This window comes from Vigna unguiculata, chromosome 8, assembly GCF_037176805.1.
Source record: "Vigna unguiculata cultivar grain cowpea cultivar isolate G323 ecotype 2 chromosome 8, ASM3717680v1, whole genome shotgun sequence".
Taxonomy (NCBI): domain Eukaryota; kingdom Viridiplantae; phylum Streptophyta; class Magnoliopsida; order Fabales; family Fabaceae; genus Vigna; species Vigna unguiculata.
The window spans coordinates 32,289,312-32,313,422 of NC_140799.1; the positions used below are offsets into that span (position 1 = coordinate 32,289,312).

Sequence of the window (24,111 nt, forward strand, 5' to 3'; positions counted from 1 at the left end):
AAAAAAATAATTCAACCAAAATTTGGACACTCCCAACATATTGACCAAAGATCTGCGAGTGCTCATAGGTAATTTCATAAATCTATCAATAAATTTTACAAATAATCAAATTATTGACAAATATTATATCGTCAATAATCGATAATCATTACCATCAAAATTATAATAGTCGACGATAACAATTTTTTAGTAAAACAATGTCATTCATTATTTGTATAATATAATAAAATAACTTCTTCAATAACAAAAACAAATTAGATATACTTATTCTTTTCCAACCAATTATAAATATCATTAACTCACTCTCCACACCATTATTCATCCTTTCTTATCCTATTTAAACAAAAATTATTCTGATGAAATTATTGTTTTCTTGTATCATTAGACACAAACGATTCACTACTTAAATAAATAAATAAACAAACTAATTTAAACAATTTTTTATTGAAATCTATCAGAAGGTAAGATGAAAATAAATCTTAATAAGAGTTAACATGCATGAGGACACATCATTAAAAATGGAACTTAAATAAAGTCTCTTTGGTTGACTCTAATCATAACGTGGGGAATGGGGCATTGGTGGGTTCACATGCTGCTGCTTTTAAAACACTTTGAAATAATAAACAAATCTTCACAAAAAAAAAAAAAAGTTGTCAAATTTGAATGTTCACTGGTGTGAATTGAGATCCATGGAAATAATGTATTCGGACAAATTCTTGTTTGGTTTAGATTTCATCTGACTTTCACGTTTGAACCAATATACTATATTATCTTCTCGTGTCGTGAACCATCTTCTGAATGGGAATTAAACACTATCACCTACAAAATTTAACGCCCCCTCTAAAATATAGTTAATGTTTCATTAGTTTTTATCAAATAATGATAATTGATTTAGATTTTCTTTTTCTGACACTAAAATATCATGCAAAGTGAAACCAAGAGAGTATTAAATTATATTGTATTAATTATTTTTGGATGCATGAACCATTCTTCGAAACCTGCATAGTTTGATGAAGTTTAATGGAACATTATTTTTTTCTGGTTGAGATATTATCTTTCTCACCCAACCCAATGCACACGCATTTAAGGATTCTTTCCATTCTATTTTATTTCTTGAACATAAGTTAGTTTAGAAAATCAGAATAAATTATCAATTTAGTTGAGAACGAAAAACTTAATTTACTTCATAGGCATGTAGAACTATTTTATTATTAAGCTTTAGAGATTTAATTCAAAATTAGAAGTCGTTTTATCATTAAATTATAATATTCATAACTTAATTTACTTCATTTAATGGTTTACAGGATTCATGCTAAATAATGAAGAAAGTAGAGTTGTTGTTGGTCAATTATATATGCAGTAAAAGGAAAGCATATTTTTGGCTCTAGGAAGTAGGTGTGGTGGAATTATTTGCAAAGTTTAGGATACAACAACAAAATCGCAATAATGAAACAAGTTTTCATATGTAGTTGAGAACCCACATGTTGTAGGGTCCAACATATAAAATAACCTTAAAATATATGATTAGGATATGTTGCATTCATTCCAAATCCCAAACAAGGAAGAAATAGTGTCATGGAAGATTGAGGAGCCATGTTTTCAAGATACTCTAAACGCGTGATGTTTATTTTTAGGTCAATTGTTTGAATTATTCTGTTTAGTTTCAATTATTATAATTTTTATAATATATATAGTACTATTACTCTTGTGCACTATTTTAAAACACATCCAATTAAATTTAAAATAAAATATAACACTTGAGTGAAAACTCATTACATTGATTTGTATAATGGTTAAAATATACCTTATTTTAAAAGGGTAAAACGTATTAAGTATTGTAAGGGTAAAAAAGAACTATATATATATATATATATATATATATATATATATATATATATATATATATGTAAATAATAGACTAGGAACATGAGACTTTTAAATCTTTTAAAACTTAGGTTAAAATATCTTTTTATCCTAATTTTCGTTAAATTTTATCACATGAGTCTTAATTTTGTTCAATTAGTTCATTTTTTGTTAACGCCGTTTAAATCATTAACAGCCATGAACAATGACTATCACATGTCACTTTGTGTTTTTTTAAATTTTTTTTTTTAAATTTTTTTTAAATTTTTTTAAATTTTTTTTAAATTTTTTTAAATTTTTTTATAATTTTTTAAATGTTAACATGTAAACCCAATCGCGTGTCATATAAAGCCAACAACATGCCACATATCATAGTCAATGTTTTATATTCAATTTGGTTCTTATATTTGTTATTTTTGTTCAATTTAATCTCAATTTTGTTAACATAAATCAATTTTGTTCCTTTCCAAATTAAAACCAAATTTAATTTTATATTAAAATTCATATTTTTATTAAATTTTTTTATATAATATATTAAAACTTACAACATTACAACTTTTATATAAAAACACAAAGTGACAATCACGGTTTATGATCATTAATGATTTAAACGGTATTAGCAAAAAATTGAACAAAATTGATGAAAATTAAAACCTATTTGAACACAAAAACAAAATTAAGACTGATTTGACAAAACTGAACAAAAATTATGAAAAAAAAAATATTGTAAACTAAAATTTACAAGGATCAAAACTAAGAAATTGACTACTCAACTAAATCCATTTAAATGAACTTAATGCAATAACAAATATAATATTTCTATTTACATGATACGATAGACCTATAACTACAAAATTTTAATATATAACGAAAAAAATCGTAAAATATAAAAGGAAAATAAATCCTAAATGATCATAAAAAATAATCTAAATATTAAAAGATACAAATATTTTTTGATTTTGATTTTGTGCATTGAAATTTGGTATTATGGATGTTGTATGACAAAGGTACTTCTTTGTAGCCCCTTACTTTCTTGATCACATTGCTAACAAAAAATGAACACTGGTAGTGGTATTAGTAGCTGCAGATAATGATTAAGTTAATATAGATCAGTCTAATTTCCAATTATTGAGCACTATTAATTTTATAACATAAGATTGTTGTCTGCCGAATATCATGTGCTAACTCTTTTATTTCAAACTTAATAATCATTACTGTGTTCATAACAGAGAATTAAAGTGAATGACGTGCCTCTAGAAAATATAAATAAAAGCCTGAAAAATCACAATAACTCAGAAAAATCTTACAGATGAGAGCCTATACTTTTTTGAATAAAAGGGAAAAAACTATATACACCAAAGTAAATGAATAATCACAATATTATCAGAATTTTGTGTATGAAAATGGTGAAGACCATGACCAAATGTAGAAGCAGTTGCTTCCTTTAATTGCTCCGATTCTGGTTCCATCATTAACAGGTCCTGGCAAATACCATGTTCAAGTTTCTGTCCAGCAAAGATATTAAACTTTAATGACTTGTGATTCGTATTTAAGATACAAAATTGCACCAATTCGTATATGAATTGTAAGATTCAAAGTCATTTGAGGTTTATCGTATGATATGAATCAACATGTCACCAAATAGTATCAAATTGTAAGATTCAAACAGTGAACCATAAGATTCGAATAACTAATCATAGCTAAAGCGTTATTTCATCTAGGCATATTCACGAACTTAAGAATTACCTTCTCATCCTATATCGTGTATGTTGTGAAACCCAGATATCACTAAAAAATGCACCTAAATGTAAATTCAATAAACCTGCATACAATTGAAACTTCATTTCTTTCCCCTACCTGTTTTTAATCCCACTGCAATTACAGCCGTCTAAAACTCAAATTTGATGTGTTTCATCTGCAGATAGGTTAAACCAATATTCCATCAAAAGACTGAGGTTGAAAATTTTAGCAGGTAACACTGCTGTTAGTTGGCCCAAGATATTTAGGGAATAAAACCACTGATAAAGGTGGCGACTCAACCAAAATCCTAAAAGCAAGCTTGATATATATTTTTCAATAATTTCAAAGATTTGATCCACATTTTCAAAAGGTGTCATTTGATAATTAGCATTTCCATAGCCATTACATGCCCAACTCAATAATACAGTAAGACCTTAAGAACAACAAAATATTTGTAATGAAGTGGAGATGAGCTAAGTGGGACAACAAGTTGCTTTTTGTCTCTAACTTCTTTGTTAGAACAAAATCAATCAGAAAAAATGACAATACAAATAGTCATATGATGTGAAATATAAAGGGTACCTTGATGTAGCAAGGTCCTTTGTATGGTTCTTTAAAATTCAATGAAGACGCTATCAATTGTCTTGAGTTTCTCCATCTCCTCCTTACTGGCAATTCCAGGATCAACATAACACAACTGAAATAGAAACAATATCATCTAGCCTCATCACATAATGTTGCAGGGAAATTACAAATTTTGGTTAAAAGAAGAAAAACCTGGTATTGTGGCTTCTTTAGTGTGTGCACTCCTCTTTTTATGAGTTTCTGCCATCCAACTTTCTCTATAAGAGATCTTTCTAGAGCACCAGTTCTCTATAATGATAAGTCACAACATTTAAAAGGATGTCATGCCATCATTACTAACATGTATATTCTAGATTAATTCTCTTAATAAGCACACAAAAAAAGTGTATGAAGAAAACATATCTTAACCTACTTCAAATTGCATATCCTTACTTGTTAATCCAAAGAATACAACTGGTTAACAGGTTAACAGAAAAACTAACTGAAAGGTTCATATAAATATAGTAAGGGTTATCTTAGTTTTTTAAATTTGTTATGCTTTGTAGTTTGACCTGTTTCAATTTATCAAGAAGCACCTGTAGGATATGCAAGAACAGAGAATTACTCACATACATCTAAATAACCAGAAAATAGACATTAGCAAGAAAATATATTACATGACCGGGATCTAGAACCAGGAGATTATATTGTGGAATTCCAGACCGTTGATGTTTGACTTGAATTCCAACTATTGTTCTTGAATGTCCATCATGCTGAAAGTACAGTGGCCTGTAGATGAAAATCTTTCTAGACTTAAAACATCATAAAAAAAACACGATTGTCTGCAAGGTCAGAACATGTGTAGCTAAAATGCGGTCACTTACGTTTTCTCACTGATAAGAACACGCTTGTGATCAAATTGAACAGTGCTTTTATGGGAGAAGTAATTCCACACAAAGTCCATAAGAACTTGGTGACCCTCATTTAGTTTCTCAGTGTTGTATAGCCCTCTATTACCACTACTTTCTTTATCCACAGCGTCACCAACATGGACAAGAGAAGGGCCTGACTTTGCATTTTGGTTGCAACTTGTTTGAGCAACACCACGAGACAGATATCTATCCATTGGTCCATAAGTATTTGGTGCTTTCCTCTTCCTTCCATAATTACTTTTCACAAGATCCTTTTCCCCAACACTTGAACCAGGGACAGATAGATAGAGTTCCTCAGATTTCTTAGGTCCAAAATCCACTACCCTCACCCGGAGACCAAAGGAACGCAAAAGGGCAGCACATTCAGTAGCTCCAATCCATTTTTTTGAGCCATAGATAACATGGTTAAACTGTTCAGCGCCAGGTGCATCAAAACCCCTTTCCCAAGCAATCTCAAGCCACCTCTGAAGTGATGGGATATCAGGAACAAACCCTGAACGGCCAAACATAGCTTCTCTTGCTGCTGGCCTTTGTGTCATTAAGTGAGAGCTAAGCATTTGAATGTTACGCCAACCACAGCCCCATCCAACATCCTTAAACTCAAGGCTCTGGAAATGATCAACATAACATGTCAAAATGCTTCTTGTGTTTTCAGCCTCAGACTCCAAACAGTCTCTCAACAAGGTCATCAAACCTCTTTCAACCTTGTAAAACTCTCCCCTTCTTTGCACATCAACTAAGCAAGAGATCTTTTCATCCATTTTCAACACCACATTATCCCTACCCCTTACTCCACCATAAAAATGCAAGCTACTAGCCTGAAGAATATGAAACAGCGACAAAAACCCCGTGTCATTCTTCTCTTGACAAGAAACCGCGGTCCACTTTAGACCATAGATGTAAAAGAATTCGGTTCCTTTAAATGTACAAGATAGTAATACAAAGTTACTTCAACAAAAAATGTACTTTCCACTAATAATAAAGAGAGAAAAATGCACTTTTTACTTCATATGTTTTTAATCAATCCTGTTCGTATTGATGAATTTGGTCCTTCCCAACTTCAAAAACATGATTTTTCAGGAGAAAAGACTAAATTCGCATTTTAGTTTAAATGTAAAGATCAAATTCACCACATATCAAAATATATGTAGCTACACTACACATTTTTCCCTAATAAAATTAGGGTAAATAAAAACCAGCAATTCATAAAAATAAAAAAATGGGGTAAACAAAGGATAATAAATAATTGCACTCTAATATAGCAGAAAATGCAAACAAAATCATTGTAAGATCATGTGGGTAAAATTTACTTCCACCACCATCCACAAAGCGAGCCACTTTCAAAAAGGGTTTTAAAAAAAAATCAATTTTTATTTTCTGAGTTTCTCAGACAAACCAAATGGGATGGTGAGGTGAAGAGCGAGAATGAGAGGGAAAAAAGGGTACCGAAGGGGAGCTATAATCGGTGTTGTTGTCGTCGAAATGGGCGTTGGCGTGCCTGCAATTGAATTGAAGCAGTGTCACTGAAAATGTAATGCATCAAAGGGAAGATAAAAGAATGAGAGAGAGGAAGAAAGAGACCATTGGAGTTCAGAGGAAGGAACAGATAAATGACAGAAGGGGCAAGTGGATGAATCCATGTTCATCAAATCATCAAAAATTGAAAGAACAAGGAACGAGGAGAGAGGTGATGTGAGGTTAATGGCGGAAAACCCTTCCTTTCGAATGTTAAAGGCGGCAGTTACATTTGTTTGTTTTTTTAATCTACCAGATTCTAAGTTCTGTTTTGTTTTCAAATATTTTCTTAACTTTTAATTAAAATATATTAATAAATCAATAAATTATCTTGTTAAGAAAACTTAAAATAACTTTATACTCTCGTCCAACTAAAAATAATAATATGATAAATTACTTTAAATTCATAAGGATTATTTTAAAAATTATATTAACAGTAATTTTAAATTGAGAATGTGAAAAACATTATACTACAATACATAATTATTAATTTTATTTCATTGTAAATAATTACATGAAATAACGTTTTTTTTTAAATTCTCTAAACTTTATATACATACATTGTCATATATGTTTAAAATATTTCATTTGTAATTTCTATAACAATTAAACTCTACGATTGTTTTTAGTTTTTGTAATAACTATTTGATAATGTAAAAGTCTAAAAGGTGCGTGGAAATTTTTTTTTATATGATATTATGCTTTTGTTTAAATAAGTTTAACATTCCTCGATTTTGTTTTGGGTATTAAATATTTATTTTAATAACGTATATAATTATAGTTTAAATTTTTGAGAAAAATATTAGTTTGTATCTTTTATATATTAGTTTGTATCTTTTGTCTCTATTAAGTTGACTCTTTTGATTTATTTTCTTTATCATAACAATTAATAAGCTTTTTCTGTTTGTACAGCTATGTAAAATGTGTAAGGAGTTATCTTTACGCGTTAATATGAGTAAAATAAATTTGAAATTGATAATTAAATTTAATAAATATCTAAAGCTTAATTTAATTATATATGTGTAGTGGGTACAACAGTGTAAGTTTTACATTGATTATACATAAGAAATTTGATAATCATATAAGGTATAAAATCCATAAATTTATTATTTTAAGATTTTAGATCGGAGTTGGTATCAAAATTTATAATATAAATTAGATTCATGTCTCATTGATATTGTATTTTGTCACACAGAGAGAGTGATGAAAAATTCTGAAGTTTCTCATTTTATCAATTTTTGTTAACAAATTAGATTTCATTTTTGAGACTTTTTTAGATGGTTTCAACCCTAAAATTTAATTTTTATTATTTTTAAAATATAATTAGATTAATCACCATTATATATTTATTTTATTTAAAAATTTTAGTTATTTGAAATGGTAAAACCCCACTATGTCAATGTGTGGACTTGTTATTAAAGTCTTCCATAGCAATGATCCACGTGCAACAACGTTTACTAAAAGCCAATTTTGTTGAAAATAACACCTTACGAAATCAACATAATTGATGTCACAGATCAACAACGTATGGTGTAAGACAATCTTGTTACAATAATTCCTTCTTAGACAATAATACGATTTGACGGTGAGGGCATTGTCCAAGAACATCCTTGTATGGCTCCAAAACATCTTATGCTTCAGCTTAAGATATTTACCATCAAACTTCTTCTGGCATTAATCATGCCACGTACACAGATGCATCCATTTTTTCAGTTAACTTTGGTGATAACTAAAGTGAAAATATCTTCCTTGATTTCTTACATGATAAGATTACCCTACACAGAAATTAAACTTTTACAATTATTCTAAGATCATTTCAATATATTAATCAGCTTATATGATCAAATAATAAGATCTTGAGAGAAGAAAAACATCACCAAACTGATAAAGAAAAGTCAATATACATTCAAAGCAGTGTTTGCCTGCATGCATCTTTACAAAGAAATTCAGCAACCTTTTCTTTCAAAATAGCAGTAACATTCTTTTTCCAGCCTTTGTCATTGCCAAACACAATAGGTATGCAAGTTCCTCATATCATAACTACAATGTCTATAAGGACTGAGAGAAAATTAGCATAATTTTAGTGATTATAAAAATGGTGTTTCTAGCCAACCAACATTCAGTCAGGATATGTACACAAATCCATTGGATCATTCTCTTCCCAAAAGAACTGCTTGTTGCTGTGTATAACTGTAATTGATTAGTACCACTCTTTAGTCAGCATCACCCCCTCAACTATTTTATAACCTTGATGATGAACCCAGTATTTTGGCATGCTCAAGCTTTATGCTTGTTCAGGATCCTAGTGCCACTCTTGGAAAGAAGAAGGTCTCTCATCTCTCTGTAACCCCTGAGCTCTTCAAGTGCATCTGCTGTTTTTCGTGGCATGAAGAAACCAGAAGCAGTGGCAACTCCTCCATCAAGTTCAGCCTTTGGGGAATGGGATGAATAGCAGCTTGGATCTTGGCGCAATGGCGGCGCTGTCCTCAGCATGTGCACAAGAACACCAACAGCAGCATCTTGTGATTTTTTTCCAATTGGCAGTGATGTTGAAGTCATTTCTGCTGGACTCTTCCCATCCACATTGTGACTGTTTATGCATAAAATGAACAAGAAGGTTGGGTGAAATAACATAATCAGAGGATAAAATACAAATCATAACTATTTACAGAAGCATTAGAAGAGTTGGTCAATAATAGTATAAAAAATGGAACTTTAGGACCATGTAAGTAGCAGGATGAATCACATGCAACTACATGTTCATATAGCAAGCCAACCCTCTAAAAGTTGCCAAAGTAGAACCCATCATGATAAGTTTTATTGCATAGCAAGAACAAGAAAATGTAGCAATGCAGATACTCACCAACCTGGTACTAACATATGAAAAATTTAGTGCAGCCACGACAATCATTTAGCATGCATAAGTTTTTTTGGAACATTAGCAATACTAAGTTTTAACAAAATCATGTAAAACTGCCTAGTTTCTTTTTGTTTTGAAAAATTGCAATGTATTAGATAAAAAAGGATGTCCTTAAAAGCCATGTTCAGGAAACCAGATGGAAGTCAAGAAATAACTATCCCATAAAAGATTGTCTCAATCTCTTTAATAAGATGGTTTCATATTAAAATATACCAGGAGATCCCAACTTTATCCACAGGACTACAAGCAACAGCTTTTTTTATTGAAGTGAATGGACAAACAAGCAGAAAAGGTATATCCATCCAGGAATATAAAGAAACCTTAGTATGCAAAGAAGAGAGTTTTACTCTATGAAAGAATTTTATTGTAACTATACATGATTCTAAACTTTGTCAGACACATAAAACAGAAAAATCTACTAGGCCAGCATTTAGGAGCTTCAGGAAATATAAGATTGACTTTGTGGTAAAAGTAGTTGGGAGGGAGGAATAGGCCATGGGTTCAAATCTCTTCGGTATATAAAAACTAAAAAGATTAGAAACCTGAGCTATTTTTTCCTCTGGATCCCGCTATAGGAATTAAGCTCTTTACAATGATGAAGTCTTTCTGGTCTCTTAATTCCTTGATGCAAAGGATTGGAGTTTATAGGCTAACATAGATCACTTGTTCAAATTAACATGGAGATATAAAATAAATCTATGATGTCCCACATATGAACTTCTCTATTGATTGATTAAACCTTAATATAAAAAGCTATCAGAATCTCAGAAAAAATGATTAGGATACATATCTACGAAGTTCTACTTAACAAATCCATTATATCAAATAGTCTTTTGCAATACACATGTCTAGAACCTTGTTGCCATTCCAAAATATCAGTCCTGAAAATGCGAAATTTCTTTTACATTCTGAACATGTAAGCACATTAAACTAACTTCTAATGTGGCATAGGTAACTCATCCATTATAATCTTTAACAACCACGAATGGTTTTAAATATTATAGATTGATTTTAGGAGGCTTCCCTGAAATTATCATTGAGGAAGGAGATGTGCTAAAAGTGTAACACTGTTCATATCAAGGTATTCATTGTCCACTTATAGATGCCCACGACTATACTTATGAGTGACAAAGTCTATCAATGTACCTGGATTGAACATCTGGTGCATCAACATCATCAACATCAAAAGGACACGAAAAGTCACCATCATCCAACTCATCCTGAAATGATAATTTACTTGAGGTTCTTGAAAATCCAATGCGTGGTGAGCCACTTGAGGAGGACAACAATGCTGAGAACCTCCCCGAATCATCCTTGCTGTCTCTGACAAACTAAGCAGCAAATACAAGGCTTGTCAAACAGATAAAACACATTTGAATGTAACTACAGGAGTAGAAATGAAGGAACATGGTTACCTTATGACCGGTCCTTGAAGCGTCTAATTTCCTAAGTGACCTGATTCCAGATGGAGACTCTTGGGATGAACCATCATTCTTTTTGGGAGACAAAGGAGGCAGAGAATTTCGACTAGGATCTGAAAAATTAGGAGAAAGATTTCTAGTGCTTCTTCCTATTACTGGATGAGGTATAGTTACAGGGGCCGTTTCAGAGCGTATGTGAGTTTGTATTGGATTGCTAGCATAGAAATATGTAGGTGGCGATGGAGATGGTGAAGGTGAGAAAGGAGGAGAAAGTTGATACTCATCATAACCAGTAGATCTTTGCTGATTCAGCAATCGATGGTTGGGTAATCTGACACCATAATTATCAATAGGTGGGGATGGATAGTCATACTGCTTGAAAGAACCTCGATACACTGGAGGGGAGCCAGCATAAGGATGGTTCTGTGCAAAATGAGCTGCTCTATGGAAACCACTAGTCCAGCTATGAGGACGATCAAGTGGTGAAGAAGATGGTGGTGCTATCCCTCTTAGTGGAAAGGAAGTGGCCCCAACACCCTTATCAGAGACAGAGAAAGACCTCAAAGGGTCAGTACTGGGGCTTCCAACATAATCAGTAATTATTTTGGTTGGCAATGAAGCTGAACACTCAAGGTTGAACTCAGATAGCACAGTTCTGAAGGTCACAGATATACAAAGGCGACCAGGAAGAGCCTCAATAGGAGTGAAATTATATTCTTCCATCATTCCCCCTTCTGCTCTAGAGAAAGGATCACTGAATGAAGAGACCTTGTAAACAATATCAAAATTACAACTATGACTATATGTGCTTAACTGCCTGAATATCTTATAAGCAGGGAGAAGCCTCATCTGAGAGTAAAGAGCTCGGAAAAGTACTATTGACTTCTGGTATGTCTTCTTGTAAGAGCTAGTAATGTCACCTGTTTGAGGAGCCACTACACGAGGACAATCATACTGAACAACCCACCTCTCTATGACTGTCTCAACAGAAGAACCAGCCACATCATGAACTAGTATAATGTCAATTATCATTGGATCCATCAAATTCCTGTGCCAGAAGTTCAAGTTATCCAGAGCAGAAGGCCTATCACCTAAAGCCAAGTTAAACCACTTGTCACTCCTCCTCACACGAGAACCTATGGACAAGTCACCACTTCTATCATGGGGGCGTAACAAAGGTACCCTTGAGTCCAAAATGATGTGCAAGCACTTCAAAAGAAATTGATAAACAATTTGTTCCAATTTGCCCAATTCAGGCTGCATGTTGCTCTGCAAATCCATCCTACCCCAAGTGAAAAAATTAATTCCAAACCAAATACCTCCCTCCACCCAAGAACATATCTTTACCACAAAAAGATTCTTTCCAAGAAAAATCCACTACTTGTCAAACACACTTCTCTCTGTCTCTCTTCAAATAGAAAATTCCACAAACACGTGAGATAAAGAACAAACCATCTAACTCACACAGCATCACCTAGTGATCATCACCAGAGAAAACGAACCCCATCAGCGTCAACCAAGCAAAGCCAGAATCATGGATCACTCTGATAACGCAAAAACAACAATCAGCAAGCATGTCCGCACAGTAACATGCCAACGTCATCAACAAGCAAATTCCAACTACAATGCAGATATACGCAGCCCCATGAAAGAAAAATCAATTGGATACACAGATCATACGGGGTTTTCAACCGATCAACGACAAACTAATACACCTTAATTTTCCAAAACAAAACAAAACATCATCGCCGCAACAACAACATGGGATCTAGGAATCAAGAACAAATTTTTATCATGTGGGCAGCAACAGAAGAACTCCAGAGAGGGAAAAAACGAAGCACTCACATATTAGGAGAAGGCGAGACGAAGAAGGGGGTGAAGGGGTTGAAGGGTGTGGTGGCATTGGAAGAGAGACGCCATTGGAGAAGAAAAGGTTGCGTAGAAACACACAGTGCCGTAGCGTTCTCTCTCTTCAACTCCTAATTATTGATTACTATTACTATCATTAATTAGATTAGATCCATAATAATAAATTAATAATTAATAAGACATATATGTTGTGTATTTTAATAGATCATGTTTGGAAATGGATTGAGAAAAGAAAATGGTAGTAGTAGTAGTTAAAGGTGCATGATGATGATTATTATTATTAGGAAAATGTTGAAAATTGCAGACACAAAGATAAGAAAGAGGTTTCTTTCTTAACCTCAGCTTCCCTCTGTTCTCTCTGTCTCATTTGGCCAATTTTTTCATCCAAAAATCAAACTCTATGATTGATTTATGTCTTTCATTTTTATTTCCTTTTCCAAAAAATAGGACTGATTCTGGTTGGTGGAGTGATGGTACAGACTCCACTTTGCAGAATAAAGGTGCCTTTTATTTATTATTTTCTTTTCATCGAGGATAATTAAAATCTGCAAAGTATATATATATAATAGTTTATGCATAAAAAGTCAGAACAGTGAATTTCATCTCCTAAAAAATATGCGATTTTGCATCGACTGATAAATTTAAATAAAGTGATGAATAGTTCTGAAGATATTTCTTTTAATTATATATATCTGTGTGAGGCTTTCATTGAGAAAATAGTGTCCTTAAAAAAGGAAAAAATATTTTTTTATAAATGCTCAGTAAATAAAACAAATACAGTCTAATCAATATAAAAGTTTAACACTTTCCTGTAAAATTATCTTATATGAAAAACCATTGCTTCAACTACACGGCTTTAAATTTAGTACCTAACTTTTTAGGAATAAAAAATATTTCAATCTTAATATGATTAATATGATATTATACATGATTTCTTTTTAATTGTAAAAGTTTAAAATATAAATATAAATTATAAAAACGTAGATCTTAAATAACTTGTATTTAAGAAAAACTTAGAAGAGTATCTAAAAACTGAATTAATAAAATAAATTGTGCTTAATTAGAATAAGATATAATAATAAAAATCTTGTAACATGATATTAATTACACATTTTTTTATCTCTTATTCACGATTATTTTCAAACCATAACCAACTATAAAAGAAAAACTTGCATACGCCTTTCAGTCTCAGGAGAAAATCTAATATGGTTGGAAAATGGGTTGTCTTGCTTTAAGTGATATTTCTTTAGGAAAAAAGAAATTGATTTAATTTCTTCCTTAATCAAATCTTTGAATGATGGTTTGAGAAATGAGATTGATACCGTGTAAGTTGTAATAATTCAAATTTTTTTAATATATATTTATTAATTACTCAATAATTATAAGCTTTTTTGTGATAATATTTGGGAGATGAATTTATTCATCCTATAGTTCATAAAAATATACCACATTGGCTTTTTAAAATACATTTTTATAAATACTTCAAAACATAAATTTGATAATCAATTATTATTTGTGTTAATTGATTAAGAGCTATCAAAATGGGTTGGAATCCGCGAACCAACTCAGTTCACCACGGGTTCGAATTGGATTGGGTTGAAATTTTTTTACAAATTTTAATAACGATTGATTTTTGACCCGGCTCACCTAGAACCCGGTGGTGAGCCGAGTTGGCTCACCAACCAGCAAATAAAGGGTCAAACATGTGTTTTTTGCTAAGTTGGGTTTGCATTTGAGTCATGTTAGGTTGTTTTTTTTAGGCAACACATAGATCATTTGTATTTTTGTGATTTTGGTTTGTATTTGAATTGTATTAAAGTTTATTTTGATTTTAATTAGAATTACAATTTAGTTTTGATTGAAAAAAAATAAAAAATTTGTATTTTTTTAATTAAGTGAACCGTGAGCTAACCAGTTTAATCCACAAACCCGTGGTGGGCCGGGTCGGGTTCAAATTTGTTTAGCTCGCTAATAAATGAGTCGGGTTAGGTTAACTCACTAAATGATCAATCCGTAATAGGTCGAACCAGATCAAGTCAGATTGCCCGTTTTAATAACTCTTCTAATTATCACTTACCTTTTTGGATTAAAAAAAAATCCTATAACCAAATTATTCACTGATATATTACTAAATTATAAAGATCTAATCAATTACATAAACAAAGTACAAATCTTCTAATTTTTTTTTGTCATTATTTTAAGTTCTTGAACTTCAAAATTTAATGATCTTCATCGTCTTCTTCCCTGCTAACACAAAAATAGTTGCAGAAATAGTCACAACCCAATTATATTTGTGTTTTGTACCTTATCCAACAATACAAACTAACTTTGCAGGTATTAAGAAAATAACACAACTTTCAACTAAATATACCAATGCTATATATCAATGTGTTGATCACTGAATTGTGCTCATATTAATTACTGTATACACCCTACTTCACACTTTATTTATGGCATTTTTTTATTTTCTCAATATTTTTATATTTTTATTTTTTATTTAAATAAAATAAAATGACAAAAATTGAAGTATTTAAATTTGTGAAAAAATATTTTACAATTGTCTTCAAAATAATCAAATTAATTTAATTAAAGTTTGAATTTGAAAGTAGAAAGTCGTATTCATATCATATAATCACAAGAAGAAATGTTCATTTTTTTTTATTGTATTTAATATTTAATATTTAATATGAATTTTTTTGCTTCTAAACTAAAAATATTTTAAGTGTTTTTCTATCGAAAATATAAATCTTTTTAATTAAAAAAAAACTCTCATACGTTTAATATAGTATTCTCACGTGCTTATGTAAAAATATGTGTGTATCTGACTGTCAACTTAATGGCACAGGAAAGCCCTTTCTCAGATTAAAATTTAAAAATTGCTTAAAATATTCTTTTTGTTATATTATTTGAAATACAAATATAAATGAAATCGGTCTTTTAGTTTTATATATAGTGAGTAAAGTATAACTTGAAATATATTTTTAAAATTTCACCACTTTTCTATCAACTTCATTTACTTTGGAATGTATTGCAAAAGAATAAGTACTAATTAATTTTGAAATTATTTAAAGTACCAAAATTATTAGGAAAAAAAACGCAAATTCCACAAGTTGTGTAATTGGTAAATAAACTATTCTAAGTAACTAACTAATATATAATGAAAAAATATTGTATCCAGAAAGATTTTTTAGCACTGGATATTTTTCTTGACCTAGTCTCTACATCCTAGAACATGTTATACACAAAAGATAAATAAATTAAATAACTCTAAAATTATTAAAGTACCAAAATTACTATTAAAATGGTAAGATTTCTGAGTCAGAAAGCTGCAAGTAAATAAACTTAAAGTAATAATCCTAAACCTCATTCGCGATTCTCGTTGCTGAAACCTAAACCTCATTCATTCGATTATCATTGTCGAGGTTATTTTATAAAAATAGGTCGTTCTGAATCATTTATTATAAAAGATTAATTTACTAATTAATTATATTACAGAATAATTTATTAATAATTTGACTTCTCTTCACTTTTTTAATTTTTATATAATTTTTAAAGTTTTATACATTATTTTAAAAATGAAATTATAATAATTTGATTAAAAATATTGTTGTAAATTTTATAATAAAAATGTAATAATACAATTTAAAATATTAAGTTTCAAAAAAAATTTAATAAAATTTTATTTAAATCATTTATAATCAAATTTTATAATAAAATGCAATAATAAAATTTAAAATATTAAGTTTTAAAATATCAAAATTTTAATAAAATTATATTTAAAATGTTTTTAATCAAATTTTATTATTGTAAATTTTATAATAAAATGTAATAATAAAATTTAAAATATTAAGTTTTAAAATATCAAAATTTTAATAAAATCTTATTTAAAATATTTTTAATCAAATTATTAAAAATTAAGTTTTAAAAAATATATAAAACTTTAAAAATTATATAAAAATTAAAAAAAATAAAGAGAAGTCAAATTGTTCGTAAACTACCTTACGATATAATTAATTAATAAACTGATAATTTTTATAATAAATAGATCAGAGTGACCCATTTTTATGTAAAAAACTCATTATTGAACATTAGACCTCATTTATTCTCGGGATTCTGATTGCTGAAATCTAAACTTAAAGTTAGATTTCCCTATTTATTCATTCTCATTAGTGAAATCTAAACCTAGGTTTGTTTGTTCTTATTTTCTTCACTAACAAAAAGAAACTGAATTTTCTAAGACAATTACCCATAAAATAAAGTTCGTAAATAAATTAGTATTACCTACGATAATACCCACGGGTGATGATAATTTGAATAAAGAAAAAAAAAAATAAGGAAGGACTTACTCATTAAGAGGCTTACGTACGAGTGAAAGGTAGGAGGAAAAAATAATCAGTGTGAAATATTAATTAATCCATGAGTAAAATAAAATAAAAAAACATAAAATTGTTTTAATTCTTGATACGATCTTATCCAGCAAAAAGTACGATTATTTCTGAATTTGAATGTTTTAGAGAGATGACAAAAATAAATCATCAAAGAATAACACAAAATAAGATAGGGATGAAGGACATGACAATCTAGCATATTGATAAGTCAAGTAAAATTTGTCACAAAGATGTTAATTTTTGATAAAAAAAACGTGAGACCTAAGTCAAGAACAAAGAGAATTCTTTCTTTAATGAAATAAAATTTAATATATGACTAAAAATGTTTACATCAGTTTTTGGTACCTCTATATATAGACACATAAGTTTAGAAAAACATGGAAACCCTATAAGAAGGCCCGAGTCCAAATACATAAAAACATAAACTAGTTTATAAAAGAAAACTCAAAGTCCAAAAACATAAATTAATTTTCCTAAAAAATATCCTTCAAATGTGTTCCAAGCCATGATCTTCATATCCTTTAAATTTTCAAATGCTTGTAGCATCAAAAGACTTGAATAGATTTGATCTTCCCATCTATTGCTCCTTGCCCTTGTCATACGTATTTTGAATTTCAAAGGTTCATCTTCATGTTCTTCTTGTATAGAATCTAGGGATAGTCCTCTATCATTCCCTTCTTTTTAAAAAGAATTTCCTGGATAGGATCGTATCAGAGATATCTAGAGCAAGGTTATGTTACGAATTTGAAGACAAATTCTCTTCAAGAAAGAGAGAATGATAGAGAACTACCCCTAGATTCCATACAAGATGAACTTGAAGATGAACCTCCTTTACAATTCAAAAGACCTATGACAAAGGCAAAAAGTAAGATATTGGAAGATCAAATCTATTACAGGCTTTTAATGCTACAAACATATGGAAATTGAAAGGATATGAAGATCATGGCTTGAAGCACATTTAAAGGATAATTTTTAGGAAAATTAGTTTGTATTTTCTTCTGTCGCAAATACGTTATTTTTTTTTTTGTAGTGAAGGGTACTTCAAACAAATTTAGAGTTTGCAGATTTGATGCGATTCATGATAACTTATGATACTATACTTGTATATGTAGAATATAATTTATATATTAAAATTTTTTGTAGGTGATTTCTTTACGTTTATCTAACATAGATAAAGAAAACAATTTATTTGAACATTTTTAGCTTTGTTTGAAATCTTTACTTCTATTTTAATAGATCAAAATATATTTCTTTTATGTTGTTTGAATTTGAAATGAAAAATATTTTAATAATTTGAATTTTTTATTTTACTTTAATATTTAAGCATTTGAATTTCATATTGCTTTAAGGGATTAAGTCACTTAAATTTCACATTTTAATGATCTTAATGGATTAACATTTATTTGAATGGATTAAAATATTTAGGCAAGAAATTTCATTAAACTTACAACTATATATGCAAGATATTTCAAGCAACCCTTAAATAATCCATTTGCAAAAGTTTTATAATTTTTCTAAAATTTTCAGATAAGTTTTTCAAGTGAAAAAAAGACTTGTTAGAGATGTTATATTGACTTAATCACATAATTATATTGAGCAAATCAAATTGAGATCACATTTTTCTCTTTTTAACATATTAAGTTTAAACTAAAACAACACATAGGTTCTAAAAGGGAGATTAATAAAGCATGAGACTTTCTAGCAAAATTATTATAATGTTTAACAATAAATTATCTAAAGAGCAAGAACAACATAATGTTTTTTATATTGATTTATCATAACATTTTGAACTATGTACAGTTCTTCTTTAAGCAACTTTTAAAGGGTTCCATAATCAACCATTGATTACAAACAAAATCCATAAGATACTCTTTACAACACGAGTACATAGGTCATTACTATATCCATTTTCGATAATTCCATGAGACTAAGAACTTCAAATATTTTTTCCATAACTTCTTACTACAACTAAAACAAAGGTTGAATACTAAGGAATACTTTTCTAAAGAGAATTCACAACATAGCTTCCTACATGGGTGTTACTTCGTAAGAAGAAAGATACTATAAAGATATTATAAGTTACACTTACTCTCGATGTTTCTTCTACTATGGTGCTTTCAACCTTTATAACTTTTTTCTTTTACACATAAAACCTAAGATTAAAACACATTATCGATAGGTAACAAAACAGTGCATCATCAACAACATAAATTCCACTTATACATATCTATTTCTAGTGTCATTATATCGTTAATTGAGCAAATGATGTCATCGATAGTAGAAGAAAATAAAAAGGGTATTATCTCATTAATTTACCATTATTATTTTTCTTTGTATGTTAGTTCAAGTATGTAAAACTAAAATTCATGTGATCAAGTAAAAAGAGTATATACAAATATAAGAGAGAACAAGAAAATGATAAAACTAAAACCAAATTAAGTTACAAGCTAAGTTGAATAAGGATGCATAAATACATGTATTTACCGAATAAAAAGAAAAACGTTTTGTGAAAAGAAAAAAATGCAATTAAATATTAATGGGAAAAAAAGGAAAGAAAAATCGAATTTTAAAAAATAATTAAATTTAGTATTCAAAAAGACATTAAGAAATATAAGCAAAGTGAAATTTATTCGTTTATTAGTTTAATTAAGGAATATAAAATTATACAAAACCAAAAGTAAACAAAAATTAAACATAGAAGAAATCATATGATATTGAGCAAATAATAACATTTGTTAAGAAGTGAATTTTAAGTCTAATTCAATCTTACAAAACTAGTTTATCAAGTAAGGTTTGCAACCACTTATATACTATAAATTGATATACATTAAACTAAGAAAACATTTTCTTTTAAATCCTTGTACTTCATTGTAAACCTTCATGCTTATTTTGTCTTCAGACAACAGACTCAAACATGTCTTGATTAATGGCCTTCTGGTTAAGATTATTTCCAAAATCCATTCCTCCATATCCATATTGTTGAACAACTAGCACAGACGAACGTGAACCAAAGTTGTTTGACACCAAAATGTCCCCTATAACTCCAAGTTCTAAGCACTCACACCACTCCAACAAATTTGAGAAGATCTTAGAGTTCCTACAATTTCCTTGTCCAACTATGAAAATATCACAACCAAATTTTTCTATCTCATTGAGGACTGCAGCAATATCTTCACCACTATGAACATCAATCTCTGAGTAGGATATCGAATCGTTATTGTTAACTACTGTAAGTCTGAATGTGCTTATATACTCTTCATCTAACTCTTTTTGTTTGTCTGTATCTATTACCGTAGATAATATTCCTTGTACTTCATCGTGAATTGAAGCATCTACTTCTGCCGCTTCACCCAATAGAAGAATTCGAACCACTGAGAGTTGTATTCCTGAACGTCTTGCCATCCTCCATGCAATGGCTAAGGCTTCACGATCATCAGGGCCCCCAACAAAGACCACACGAATATGAAGGTTCATTTTGGGAACTAACCCAAAATCGCGATCAATAAATATTCCCACTGAGCAAGGAGCACCTTGCATTACATTTTGATTTATATCTTTGTATACAACACTGGTTACTTCTAAAGTACCTTCTAAAGTTAATTGTTTGTGAAATGGAAGAAGAATTAAGCTTGTGTGTTTCTCATCTGCTGAGTGGTATATGTCCTCATGAATAGTTGTATATGCTGACACCACATTTAAAGTCTCAACTCTAATAGCGTCATATGCCTCTCCAAGTCCATCAAATGTGTTGTGAATGCTTTCTAACTCTTCTTGTGACCTAGTCAGGTTTTGTTCTCCAGGTTGGCAACTAGGCTTCCCTATATGTGCAGCAACTAGGGCAGCAATACGTCCAGTAAGTTCGACAAGGTACAAGCCGCAAACATACACAGGTGAAACTCTTATGGCGTTAAAACATTCAATTATGCTAATCATGCCTGCAGCTTGGCGAGTATTATGAACACATGCTATAATTCGAAGCTCTGCATCAAATCTTAGTTTTTGTATGGTCTTTAGCTTGTTTTGTTCAAATATTTGTCTTGGTTTGTAGACGACATTGATCACAGGAGACACAACTATGGTCATCAGAAGAACAGCAGAAGTTATAACGGCATAGGTAGGTACAGAAAATATCTGCAATAACACATCACAAGAACTTATGGATTAGTCTACAATTGTATATCTAAGAAACTAAAGTAATTGAATACAACATTTTAAATAGATCAATACCATTTTATCCCAAGCAATGTTCAACATTATTAATGCCATGGCGCCTTTATTATTCAAAATCAAGCCCAAGGCCAAACCATCTAGAATACGCATACCAAAGAAAAAGGTGACAAATAAAGTGCTTAAAATCTTTAGAGCACACAATGAGAGTATAATCATAATTATAAAGGGCCAGCTTTCTTGGGAGAAAATTGTAATCAACATAAGTCTCATCCCAGTTCCACTAAAGAAGAGGGGTACTAAAAAGCCACCAACAAAATCATCTGATATTGACATGAACAATTCAGCAAATTTCCCATGAGGTAAAATTAATCCAAAAACAAAAGCCCCAACAATGGCATGTGAACCAAGAAAATCTGAAATACATGAACAAGCCAAAACTCCCATCATTATAAAGAGTAATTGGTTATCATTCCATTCATCTTTGTCTGCCTTGCGATCAATAAACCATTGAATGAGTGGACGTACCACAAAGATGCACACAACAATGAATATTATCGTGCATAACACAGTGTAGATAGCTCGTTTATCGTTAATTGAAAATGGAACAAATAAAGTGAAAAGAATCCAACCATAGGTATCACTAATCATGGCTGCTGTTAAAGCCTCTTTGCCAAGACCAGTATAAAGGAGCTTAAGCTCAGAAAGTGTATGTGCTACCACAGGAAAACCTGTAACAGTGAGAATTAAAGTCCAAAGTATATAAGCATTATTTGTACTTTCTTCAAGGGGAAACATCATACTATGTCCATAAACTTTTCGAAACAAAGCATATAAGCATGGTGCAACGAGAATGGGAAAGACGATCCCGGCAATTGCGATGCTTGCAGCTTTCTTGTTTACATTTAGAATGGTATTTAAGTTCATCTCCAATCCACTAAGGAATGCATAATAAATGAGACCAATGTGGGAAAGGATCTCAACGTTGACAATCCCATTTACCGGAAAAATGAACTCAAAAATTGTTGTGAATCTTCCAAGTAATGGCGGTGTCAATAGGAAACCAACCTACATAATTATAATTTAGAAGACCCACACATTAAATTGTTAGAATGCCATTTATCAGAAATTTTGAGATAATTTTCATAAACAAAAAAATTTCAAGACTATTTACTTACTGAGATTTGTGAAATGAGACGAGTTTGATGCAGAGGTTTGTAAATTATGGAAAATAGACGAGATAACACAACAACAAAAGAAATTTGAATGGCCAGAATAGGGAGCTCTGCTTTCAGGACTTTATCAGTTTTCCAAAATTGATTATGATTAACTATAGATACGTTGTAACATGTAGGTATTGTTTCTGTCATTGTTCCTTTGATTTTGTAATTGATACACTTACTCTCGATGTTTCTTCTACTATGGTGCTTTCAACCTTTATATACTTTTTCTTTTTCTCATAGAACTTAAGATTAAAACACATTACTGGTATGTAACTACATTATACATCATCGACAACATAAATGCCACCTATACATATCTATTTATGGTGACACTTATCTTATCTTATTTTATGGTTAGTCTCATTTTCTGTTGGACACAACAAATAGTCAAAATTTTCTAAAGTTACATACCTGCATTATTATTTTATACAACCACTTTATTAATGTTTTATAAAATATTTTAAATCTTAAATATCTCAATTTAATATTTTGTTATTAAAAATCAGTTATCATTGTTTATAGAAAATAGTTTATCATTTTAATTTCCTATTGATAGCTCATGTAGTTATATATCTTCCTTAATATAAAAGAACATGCAAGAATTAGTTTTTAGTTTTTTGTGAGCCGAAAAAATCAAGTAAATAATTTTTAAAACAAGTATGCAACCTCTTCTGTACAAAGACAATAACATGCATTTTTCATGTTAATTAGATTTCAAATGTATGTATAGAGAGCGTCAAGAGTGAATTGAATTTTTACCTCATTAATAAGCTAATATTTCTAGTGTTGAATTTGAGAAAAATGAAATATATTAAAAATAATTTAAATATATTCATATTTTTCGTATTTTATAGAAATGTCATGTTAATTTTAATGCATATGAATAAAATATTAAATAATTTTAAATTAATTTTGTAAACATAATTAATGTTTAATGAATTTTCAATCAAATTATAGATTTTAAGATAAATTACCCAATTAAGAATTATTGAATATTTTAGTAGATGCCTTAAGTTATTTATATATTTTCTTTACAGAATTCAAAAGACTTTTTGAATTTTTTATTTTTCATCTTTTGATCTATAAAAGGTTAGATATAGGGTGCACTTTATATTGTAAGAAAACAAAAGTAATATAGTGCTCACATAAATTATTAAAATGTCAATAGTTTATATAAAACGTGTTTTCATTAATATAATTATTCATAATTACATATTATTGTGAGATGAAATTTTGAAATTAAATTTGAGTATGATTTAGGTTGGATTGGATTTGTGGTTATTCACTCCCAACATTAGAGTTTGAAGATTTAATGCAATTGATGATAACTTTATGTTAAAATTGTTTAGGTGATTTCTTTATGTTTATCTGACATAGGGAAAGAAAACAATTTATTTGAAAATTATTTTACTTTGTTTGAAATCTTTACTTCTATTTTAATAGATTAAAATATACTTAATCTATTAAAATGTTCTTTTAAGTTTTTTGGATTTGAAATGAAAAATAATT

General features: G+C 29.8%; 2 protein-coding genes and 1 pseudogene across 5 annotated transcripts; all 3 read right to left on the bottom strand.

Moving 5' to 3' along the window:
* Positions 1-3,126: 3,126 nt before the first annotated feature.
* LOC114193772 (uncharacterized) lies at positions 3,127-6,862 on the bottom strand. Of its 3 annotated transcripts, none has more exons than XR_003606302.2 (8): positions 6,681-6,862; positions 6,546-6,597; positions 5,052-5,917; positions 4,845-4,956; positions 4,381-4,476; positions 4,186-4,300; positions 3,721-3,778; positions 3,127-3,368 (listed from the first exon to the last, which is right to left on the bottom strand). XR_003606302.2 is itself a non-coding variant. In XM_028083704.2 (7 exons), the coding sequence occupies exons 1-6, from the start codon at positions 6,743-6,745 to the stop codon at positions 4,217-4,219; spliced, it is 1,275 nt and encodes a 424-aa protein (XP_027939505.2). In that variant the 5' UTR covers positions 6,746-6,862; the 3' UTR covers positions 3,127-3,368; positions 4,186-4,216. The 3 variants fall into 3 exon arrangements, 1 of the variants encoding a protein (XP_027939505.2); XR_003606303.2 differs by having other exon boundaries at positions 5,052-6,015; positions 6,681-6,762; XM_028083704.2 differs by lacking the exon at positions 3,721-3,778.
* A 1,634-nt stretch (positions 6,863-8,496) lies between these two features.
* Positions 8,497-13,111, bottom strand: ATG13 (Autophagy-related protein 13). Of its 2 annotated transcripts, XM_028084197.2 has the most exons (4): positions 12,801-13,111; positions 10,950-12,499; positions 10,681-10,865; positions 8,497-9,204 (listed from the first exon to the last, which is right to left on the bottom strand). In XM_028084197.2, the coding sequence occupies exons 2-4, from the start codon at positions 12,234-12,236 to the stop codon at positions 8,892-8,894; spliced, it is 1,785 nt and encodes a 594-aa protein (XP_027939998.2). In that variant the 5' UTR covers positions 12,237-12,499; positions 12,801-13,111; the 3' UTR covers positions 8,497-8,891. The 2 variants fall into 2 exon arrangements, with proteins under 2 accessions (XP_027939998.2, XP_027939997.2); XM_028084196.2 differs by having other exon boundaries at positions 10,950-13,111.
* Positions 13,112-20,107: 6,996 nt separating this feature from the next.
* LOC114195061 (cation/H(+) antiporter 15 pseudogene) lies at positions 20,108-22,749 on the bottom strand (annotated as a pseudogene).
* Positions 22,750-24,111: the final 1,362 nt, after the last annotated feature.

Bases quoted from the DNA above. Each gene is read 5' to 3' on its own strand.
- LOC114193772 (XM_028083704.2), bottom strand. From the start codon at position 6,745: ATGAACATGGATTCATCCACTTGCCCCTTCTGTCATTTATCTGTTCCT. The intron at 5,918-6,545 runs GTACCCTTTTTT...CATATTCTTCAG, and splicing joins CCGATTATAGCTCCCCTTCG to GCTAGTAGCTTGCATTTTTA. The intron at 4,477-4,844 runs GTAATATATTTT...TTATCATTATAG, and splicing joins TGGTTCTAGATCCCGGTCAT to AGAACTGGTGCTCTAGAAAG.
- ATG13 (XM_028084197.2), bottom strand. From the start codon at position 12,236: ATGGATTTGCAGAGCAACATGCAGCCTGAATTGGGCAAATTGGAACAA. The intron at 10,866-10,949 runs GTAACCATGTTC...TTTGCTGCTTAG, and splicing joins CTTCAAGGACCGGTCATAAG to TTTGTCAGAGACAGCAAGGA. The intron at 9,205-10,680 runs GTACATTGATAG...ATGCATAAACAG, and splicing joins GCACCAGATGTTCAATCCAG to TCACAATGTGGATGGGAAGA.